The sequence below is a fragment of the Otolemur garnettii genome, unplaced genomic scaffold, assembly GCF_000181295.1.
Source record: "Otolemur garnettii isolate 467f Iridium unplaced genomic scaffold, OtoGar3 scaffold00011, whole genome shotgun sequence".
Lineage (NCBI taxonomy): Eukaryota > Metazoa > Chordata > Mammalia > Primates > Galagidae > Otolemur > Otolemur garnettii.
In genome coordinates this window covers 10,972,194-10,982,087 of record NW_003852406.1, presented here as the reverse complement: position 1 = coordinate 10,982,087, position 9,894 = coordinate 10,972,194, and the positions used below count along the sequence as shown (strand labels likewise).

Below are 9,894 nucleotides of genomic sequence, written 5' to 3'. Positions count from 1 at the left end.
CACAATAAGGATGGTAGTAGATTATAACCATTGTATGAAAATAGGAAACCACAGGGAATAAATAAATGAATACATTGAAAGTTTGATGAAGAACAGGATATTTATGTAGTTCCAGATTACGTTCCTACAAAGTACTCATTGACTATGAAAAAGAGTCTTTGTGGTGAAGTTTGGTAGATAGCACCTTAATGAAGTGATCAAGCATTCAAGTTAACATTACCAGTAATGAAATCAAAATCGTGTGTCACCTGGGAGGATGCCATAAGAAGAATACATCTGTGATATTCTTAGCCAAACATGTATGCCCTGAATCTAATCATAAACACTGGAGGAACCAATATTGAGGGACATTCTCATACAGTACAACCGCCCTGTAAATCTTCAAAAGTCTCAAAGTCATAAAAGCCACAGAAAGACCCCCAGCCTTTCTAGATCAAAGGCAACTAAAGAAATGTGGCTGCTAAACACAGCACATGATTTTCAACTGGATAGTACTGTGACAAATGGCAAAAGTTGAATGGAGTCTGAGGATGAAATGTCAGTAATGTTCAGCACTAATTCCCTGGTTTTGATGATTGTATTGTATCAAGGAAAACAGCCTTCTTTTAGAGGAAGGGGTGCTAGCAACTTAACTTTTGAGTGCTGCCAGAGTTTTAAAAGTTTTTTGTATTGTACTCGCAACTTTTCTACAAGTTTGAGATATTTTCAAAATAAAGCAAATCTTTAAAAATACAGGAAAGGCTTTAAGCACACACAGAAAAAGTGGCTTGGGGTTTTTTGCCACAGCACGTATTTTTATTTTAGCTTTACTTTCATTAATGCTCAGATTGGCATTAGTGTTCAATTACTCAATCACTGCTGGATAAAGTAAATAATATAAGGTAGTAGATTGTTGTAAGACCCTAGATCATAGAAAATCTATTTAATTGGGAGTTTTGCTGGAAGTAAATAGCAGTAACTCTATAATGTATTATAATAATCCATGGTAAGCCAATGTGATGATTCACAGTTTTAAGGTTGTAGATACCTTCTTTAAAAAAATTTTAGTTTCAGGTTAATTTGAGGGTACAATGATTAGGTTATATTGCTTGTGTTTGTTAGGTAAAGTTCAGGTTGTATAGAGCCCTTACCCAGGGAGTGTGGTGTATATACCCTTACATTGTGCACATTAGGTGAGAGCTTACTGGATATTTTATATTTATCAGTACATGCTCTCTAAAAGCAAAGTTGGAATATTTGAAATTGTAAAATAAACAGAATTTCTTAAGAATGGAAACAGTAATTTTTCTATAAATAAGATTTTATCAGTAGTTTTTGAAAATGATTAGGGGGGCTAAATTTATTTGTTTTATATGAGTTAAAAGTGAAGTTTTGGGTGTCATCTTATCCTGGGTAAAGTCTGGCTGGTGCTATACTGTATATATCCATTTTTCATATTAAAAAAGATAGTTAATCTACAAGTGAATGAATGAATAGGAAGATACTATGATATATGTGTTTAATATAATAAAAACTAAAATATAAAAATATTTTTGTAGATATTAAGGTATTAACATTAAGATATTAAGATGTATTAGCTACAGATACTAAGCTTCAAGGTATGCAGCTTTAAAAAGTAGTAATAATTTCCTAACAGTGGTCTGGGTATCAAATCCAAATGAAATAAGGAGAGGAAGAGGAAAAGAGAATTTTGGTCTTAACTGATTAGGAAACAGTATAGGTTAAAGAGTTTTTAAAAAACCAATTAGAATAAGAGACAAAAAATTAAAACTAGAAAGTATTTAATAACAGTCAAATGTAGCTTAACAATAGCAAGATGATTCCAGTTTTGCATGTGTGTTTGTGTATATGACAAATACAGTTCAATACAGACAAATATAGAAAAGGACTGAAAGGAAAGTAAGATTGAGTGTTTTCCTCTAGGAGGTGAAATTATGGGTATTTCTATTTTCTCCTTTAAACTTTTTATATTTAAAGAAATTATGTATGTACATACATGATATATACACACATATATATGCACAAATGTTCTTTCAATATTCTCAACCAACAAATGTTCTTTAAAAATCGAAATGTAAGATATTCTATTCTAGAATATTTTATAGCTTTTTCAGTGGAAAAAATCTGTTTATTTCTAGGCTCATTGGTGGGCAGTATTACTTATGGGAATTGCCCTCATCATGTTAATGGCTGGATTTATTAAGATATGCAGTGTTCATACTCCAAGTAGTAATCCAAAGTTGCCTCCTCCTAAACCACTTCCAGGTAAGACTGTTTGAGCAAGGTGTACATTTATATAACACAGAACTATTTAAGAGGTAGAATTGAATTATAAATGACTTTTTACTGACAAATTTTATAGCATTTTCACCTTCAGAATTGGGTTACAAAGTCAATGATTTAGTTGATGTTTGTGCTTTTTTATCAGTACAATCTAGCCAGTGACTGCCAATTTAATGCTAATTTGTCTTAACTGTCTAAAAATATTTAGAACTACAAATTTGTATTTTTCCTTGGTACATATTTCTTACTTTTGTTTCATATTCTAATATATTGCCTTGTTTTTATTATGGTAGTTAAGCTACTTTTAAATGATAGGTCTTTCTATGCTAATAATTTTGCTGCTGCTTTTTTTTTTTTAAGAGATCACACTATGTTGCCTGAGCTAACCTTGAGCTCCTGGGCTCAAGTGATTCTCCTCATTCAGCCTCCCAAGTAGCTGCCACTACGGGCATATTGTGCCCAGCTTTCTGAATTGTTTTTAATGTTTGCGTTCCTGCAGTATTTTCTGGCACACAAATTCATTTTCCCCAGGTGAAATGCTAATGGAGAAATGCAGATCCCAGGCTATGAGAGAGTATTACATTAGAGGCTCCAGTCATCAGCTATGCACAGTCAAGTATTTGCCATCCCTGAAAACAACTCTGCTGCTCTGCTCTCCACATTTTACCTCTCAGGGAGACGCAGCATTAGGGGACCTCTTTAAATTAGCTACGGGCATTTGTAGGAGAAGAGGTAGAAGTAACTGCTCCGGATTATTTAGTCTGTGTCTATTTGTTCCTTCTCCTCTCCAAGGAATTTGTGCTATTTTGTGCTGCCCTCAGGACTCCTGTTCTCTACAGATATTGAGGCAGACATTGTCCCATGGCGGTGGCTGGGGGAGAGCCAGAGCTAACTGGAGCCATTTCCCTCTTCTACCTTTTGCCTAGCCAGTTCTCTACTCCACAGAAAGTAGTTCAAAACTAGATTTTATCATTTTCTCTGTTTCCCCTGACTTGTTCACCTGCATTTACCTGTCTTGGAGCAAGAAAGTCCAGCAGTCATGCTAGGACAGTATCTTGGGGCAAATCAGAGGAAATTTGATTTTGATATCATTACTTCACTGAAATGCACAATGTTAGCTTGCACTCTGGAAACTGACATATTTAGGGGATTTCCACATGATACATGACACTATTTCAGTAATGTTACCAATTACGGTCTCATTCAATGAAACAATTATTTTGTGTGGTTTCATTTTAAGTAAATAGCACTTTTAACAACTTTAAAAAAAACTAGCTGTCAATTTGTGGAACCCTCACAAAAAGTGCTAAGCACTGTTTTGTGAATTTTATAATCTTCACAAGAGACTATGTGAGTTATTTATCATTCTTGTTTTATAGGCATCTGAGTTTCAGAGAACTTATTTGCTTAAAGACACTTAGTAATTTCCTCATGGATTCTATCCTTAGAATCTATAAAATTAATCTAGATACTTGTCTGATACTTGTGGCTATTGAGCACTGAAATGTGGGTAGTCTGAGTTGAGATGTGCTATCAAGTATAAAATACATACCAGACTCTGAAGACTTACTATAAAACAATGAAATATTTCATCAATAATTTTTTGTATTATATTTTAAAATTATATAAAATGAAAAAATTTGGCTGTATTAGGTTAAGTAAAATAAACATACTGTGATTTCCCATCTCTCTTTTACTTTTTTTTATTATGACTACTAGAAAATTTAGAATTGTATAGGCAACTCTTATTATTATATTGGACAGTACTGAACTAGAACCTTCTTTGTCGAAATAGCAGCTTTGTTTTTAAAGATTAAATAGCTCACAATAAATCTGTTTTTCTTTCATTGCGACTCACAGGCACTTTAAAGAGGAGGAGACCGCCACAGCCCATCCAGCAGCCCCAGCGTCAGCGGCCCCGAGAGAGTTACCAAATGGGACACATGAGACGTTAACTGCAGCTGTTGCCTTGGTTCTTCCTAGTGCCTACAATGGGAAAACTTCACTCCAAAGAGAAAACTATCAAATTGTCATCTCCAGACTAAACCCTCACAAGTAACAGTTGAAGAAAAAAAATGGCAAGAGATTATGTCCTCAGACCAGGTGGAATGACTTAAATTTTAAAGCCTGAAAATTCCAATTTGGGGGTGGGAGGTGGAAAAGGAACCCAATTTTCTTATGGACAGATATTTTTAACCTAATGGCACAAAGTCTTAGAATATTATTATGTGCCCCCTTGTTCCCTGTTCTTCGTTGCTGCATTTTCTTCACTTGCAGGCAAACTTGGCTCTCGAAAAACTTTTATCACAAATTGAAATATATATATATTTTTTTCAACTGCCAGTGAAGGCTAGGAGGCTCGACCACCTCAACATTGGAGACATCACTTGCCAATGTACATACCTTGTTATATGCAGACATGTATTTCTTACGTACACTGTACTTCTGTGTGCAATTGTAAACAGAAATTGCAATATGGATGTTTCTTTGTATTATAAAATTTTTCCGCTCTTAATGAAAAATTACTGTTTAATTGACATACTCAGGATAACAGAGAATGGTGGTATTCAGTGGTCCAGGATTCTGTAATGCTTTACACAGGCAGTTTTGAAATGAAAATCAATTTACCTTTTTCTTATGATGGAGTTGAGTCTAATACATTTTTTCTTTATCAAATGGCTGCTATGAGCATGAGTGACTATGCTGAAGAACACAGTTAAGTGTTACACAAACTGGACATTAGCAGCATACTACTTCAGAGTTCTTTATGTAAATGTCTGATTTCTGCTTATATATTTTAAATTTTCTAATTCAATTCCATTTTTGAATTGATAGATGAAATTTTATTCATGCTTTGGTAGATAATTATGTCAAAGAAATTATTCTGTTTGTAGCCTACTTATTTTGTTTTCCATATATCTGAAGTATACTAATTATGTTTTTTGTCTGATATGGAAAAGAAAAGCTGTGTCTTTATCAAAATATTTGAAGTTTTTTCATATCATCACTGATCATTGGTAACCACTAAAGATGAGTAATTTACTCAACTAGTAGTTAAAATTGTAGGTAGCCTTTGTGACTTTTTTCCCTAAAATGTTTTAATAACAGTGAAGGTGAAACAGCACAATGTCCCATTCCAAATTTATTTTTAAAACAGATGTAAATAATTGGCATTTTAAAGAAAGAGAAAGCAAAAGCATTTAATGTATTAACAGGTTCATTGCTATGCAGGAAATGGAAGGGGCATTACAAAAACAATTTTAAGCTTGTGACATATTTATTGCTTCTGTTTTCCAGTTACATTGCTTAAATTAGAAGTAAACAGCTATGATTTTCCTGACTTTTCAAATTTAGGGAAAGTTGAAAAGATTTCTGTGTTTTGGCTTTTTTTTCCTTTTTTTTTTTTTTTTTTTTTTTGAGTGTAAGAGTATAAGGTTTACACAATCATTCTCATAATGTGACGCAAGCCAGCAAGGCCAAAAATGCTAGAGAAAACAATGGGATCTCTTCCTTGTAAACTTGTACAGTACGTGGTGACTTTTTTCAAAATACAGCTTTTTGTACATGATTTAGAGACAAATTTTGTACATGAAATCCCAGATAGACTATAAATAATTCTAAACAAACAAGTAGGTAGATATGTATGTAATTGCTTTTAAATCATTAAATGCCTTTGATTTTGGACTGTGCAAAGGTTGGAAGTGGGTTTGCATTTCTAAAATGGTGACTTTTATTCTGCAAGAGTTCTTAGTAACTTCTTGAGTGTGGTAGACTTTGGAACATGTAAATTTTTTGCTTGTAATGTTATCCTGTGGTAGGGTTTTGGCAGGTACACACACTGCCCTATTTTATTTTGAGTCTAAGTTAAGTGTTTTCTGAAAAGAGATATGTGCACTGAACTCTTTCCACTGCGAATCAAAGTGTGGTAAAACAAAAGGATCAAGACAAATGAGATCTAATACTACTGTCAGTTTAATGTCCACTGTGTTTTATACAGTATCTTTTTTGTTCACTTTGGAAATTTTTACTAAAAATTGAAAAAAATAAAGTATTGTGCAAAGATGTAAGGTTTTTTGAAACTTGAAATGCATTAATAAATAGACTTGATGAAATCAACTTGAAGGTTCTATAGTCTTTGAACTTTGAGAATTATCAAAAAAACTTCCCACAAGGCAACTTTTTCTTACTAAATGAAAGACATCGTTAAACAGAAAGAAGATTGTCTCTTCCCGCACAAGTATAGATAATCTTTATTCCTACTTTGGAGTCCACGTAGAATATTTCCAGTTAGATACTTCATCTGCAGACAATCAACATTTTTAAAACACTCCACTAATCTCAAATGCTTTACATTTTTTGTAATCAATATTCAGTGCTTGGTGGAAGAGATGAGTCGTTTTGGAAACTTAGAGTCTTATTTATTTGAATGCTAAGTAACTCATTTATTTTAAAAGCCAGCTTTAATAAGAAGTATATTTTAAAAATTTGAGCCAACACTTTCCTGTTTTGTCGAATTCATAGCAAATAAGGAGAGAATTGACATTTTAGTGTTATCTAGAAAAGGAATTAAAGCTCAGGGTAGGTAGGGTCCACATGAGGTACTCTGCCTCAAATTCTTCTTTCCTAGTCAAATTTAGGTGTAAATAAGTAATACTTGTTAAATGAGTAAATATGCAATTTGCTTAGCTAATTTAGGAAAAGGTATATTATGTTTAGTCATGTAGTTTGGTCGTGAAACCATCAATGTTAAGTCAGGTAATTATAAACGTGCTCTTTTTACTTGTCAATGAATTTGTGCTTAAATTTTGTTTAACTGGCAATACCCCTCCCTCTTTTTTCCTCTTTGTCTCTTTTTCTTTCTCTTTCCTTTTCAGTTTCCTAAATTCAGGCACACCAACTCCCAAAATCAGAAATAAAATAAATTTATTAAGCATTATTGGGCTTAGTGTTCCCCACACTGTCAGGCAATATATTGCGCTTCAGGGAAGAATTTGTTCAAGCTGAGCAAACTGCTTTATCCTTAAGACCTTGTCTCTGTCCCTGTGGTCTAACCTAATGATTATTATTTCTACCAAGATGTGATTGTTATCTTCGGCAGCTGTGAAAGTATAGACGCTTTTGCTTGAGAAGGCCTTTAATTTTCTCATTAAGTATTTCTAATTGAAGGTATCAGAGCATCAGTGAAATAAATGGACAACTTCCATTTGATTAGCTTTTCCCATTTATTACCATTATTGTTTCTGTATCAAACTCGGTATCTGTGTATCATTAGAATGCAAACTGAGCCCGTGTACTTCACATTGCTATATTGTGTGTCTTAGATACAAACGTATATACACTATTTTCAGTAGAAGTTCATGTATTTTATAATTGATAAGCTATTCAGAGCATCTGTTCTCTCCTATAAAAAGCAATAGGATGCGAGGTAAAAAGGGAGGGGTGAGCAAAATATTGATGAGCTTCTGCTCTTTCCTGAAATCTCATTGGAGAAATAGGCTTCGAGATGTTTTTTTCTAAAAGCATAATCTGTATACTTTTATAACCTACCTACTATATTTAACAATACATTGATATTGTACAATATGATTTTAGTGAATGTAGGTATTTTATTCTATGGATATTTATTTTTAAAATTAACCCATTCTCACTGTTTGGACATTTAGGTTCTAGGTTCATTATTTTAAACCAGGGGTCCTCAAACTATGGCCCGCGGGCCACATGCAGCCTGCTGAGGACATTTATCTGGCCCACTGGGTGTTTTTGCTGCCGCTGCCTGTCCTGCTTAGCAGCTGACTCGTCCCGGGCCCGCAGTCTGGCCCTCCAGTGGTCTGAGGGACAGTAAACTGGCCCCCTGTTTAAAAAGTTTGAGGACCCCTGTTTTAAACAATCGTATGAGGACAATCCTAAGCCTAATAATAAAATTCTGAAAGTAGAAATGTTGGGTTAAAGATTTTTTTAAAGGTCATTGATAAAGGCTTGGTGCCTCGTAGCTCATCAGGTAGGGCACCAGCCACATATACCAGGAGCTGGCAGGTTCAAATCCAGCCTAGGCCTGCCAAACAACAATGACAACTACAACCAATTAAAAAAAAAATAGCCAGGTGGTGTGGCAGGCACCTGTAGTCCCAGTTACTTGGGAGGCCGAGGCAAGAATCGCTTGAGCCCAAGAGTTTGAGGTTGCTGTGAGCTGTGATGCCACGGCACTCTACCCAGAGCAACAGCTTAAGAGTCTATCTCAAAAAAAAAAGGTCATTGATAAAAATTGTGATACTGTCTTCCAGATAGATGTACCAATTTGTACCCTCACCATTAATATATAAGATTAATTTTGAAACACATCTAAGAATCTCATGCTTAAAAATTCACGTGTGCAGCCACTATTAGAAACAATAGTAGAAGACTCCTGCTTAATTAACTTTATTAGCTTTGGATGTAATTTAAATAAAAATCAAATTTAGTGCCCCAGTTGTGGTCTCTAAATGCAGTTTTCTTTAAAGAAACCAGACTTTGCTGGATTAATGGCTAATTCCAGGTAGAGTGGAAAAAATGTCCAAGGAGAACCTAGAAAACATTGTATTATACCAGCGGTCTGTCAAAAGATTGAGGAGGCACCTTGGAGAAGTTCCCACTGTTCTAAGTTAAGCTGATTTTAGTATCAGTAAGGATAATATGTGCACGAGATTGAAACTCATCCTGTTACGTTTAACTCTTGAGTTAATGATAGTGAACCAAATCGTAGTTACCTGTGGTATATGCTTTTAAAGACATTCCAGCTAATAAGCTACAGAGAAATGATAGACTTAGGATAACAGCATTTTATCCCCCAATAACTTACGGATTTGATCTAGATAGTAACCACCAGTGACTGCTAACTACACAAAGAGACAGGAGTCAGATTTAGTGTTTGCTGTTGAAGTACCACTTCCAAAGCAGTCTTGCCAAAAGTCAGATCTGATCATGATCAAGCCTGCAGATCTAACTACCACTACATTAGAAAATACAGGAGACAGAGGAACAGATGATACTACGAAAGATTAAATCAGCAAAGTCCAGACTCTGGAAAACTACAGGACAAATGACCCTATTTCTTCAACAACTAAAATTCAAGAAGAAAAGGCATAAAAGAGACTTAAGAGATACATCTACCAAGACAATTTATGGACTTATTTGGATCCTGGCTTGAATGAACTGTTAAGAGACCATTGGAGAAATATGAAGATTGACTAGATGTTTGGTGATATTAAGGATTTTTACTGTTATTTTTTTAATGTGATAATGGTGTTATGGTTATATTTTACAAGGAGCCCTTTTTTTCTAGAGATGTGAATTGAAATATGTAAAAACAAAAAGATATGTGTAATATTTGCTTGAAAATGATTGAGGAGTTGGAGTTGGCTAGTGTGTAAGGGTATAGTGGAAACAAAACTGGCTGTGAATTGATAATTATCGAAGCTGGGTGATGGGTACTTAGAGATACAGTATTTTTTCCGCCTGTGTTTATAGCTGAAATTTTCCATGTAAGTGTTTTAAATGTGAATTGAATTCACATAGAAGTTTATTCATTATGTTTTTATTTTAGCAGTAATTCGTGATAATAACCTATATTCATAA

The 9,894-nt window shown here is 34.2% G+C and overlaps 1 protein-coding gene across 1 annotated transcript in view; it reads left to right on the top strand.

Annotated features, from left to right (window-relative positions):
- Positions 1 to 6,399, top strand: part of ADAM10 (ADAM metallopeptidase domain 10) — a 117,141-nt gene extending 110,742 nt beyond the window's left edge. The window contains exons 15-16 of the mRNA XM_023509983.1: positions 2,139 to 2,265; positions 4,144 to 6,399. Of these exons, the coding sequence (XP_023365751.1) occupies positions 2,139 to 2,265; positions 4,144 to 4,238 (222 nt within the window). The 3' untranslated portion in view covers positions 4,239 to 6,399. The remainder of the gene's footprint in view (positions 1 to 2,138; positions 2,266 to 4,143) is intronic.
- Positions 6,400 to 9,894: the final 3,495 nt, after the last annotated feature.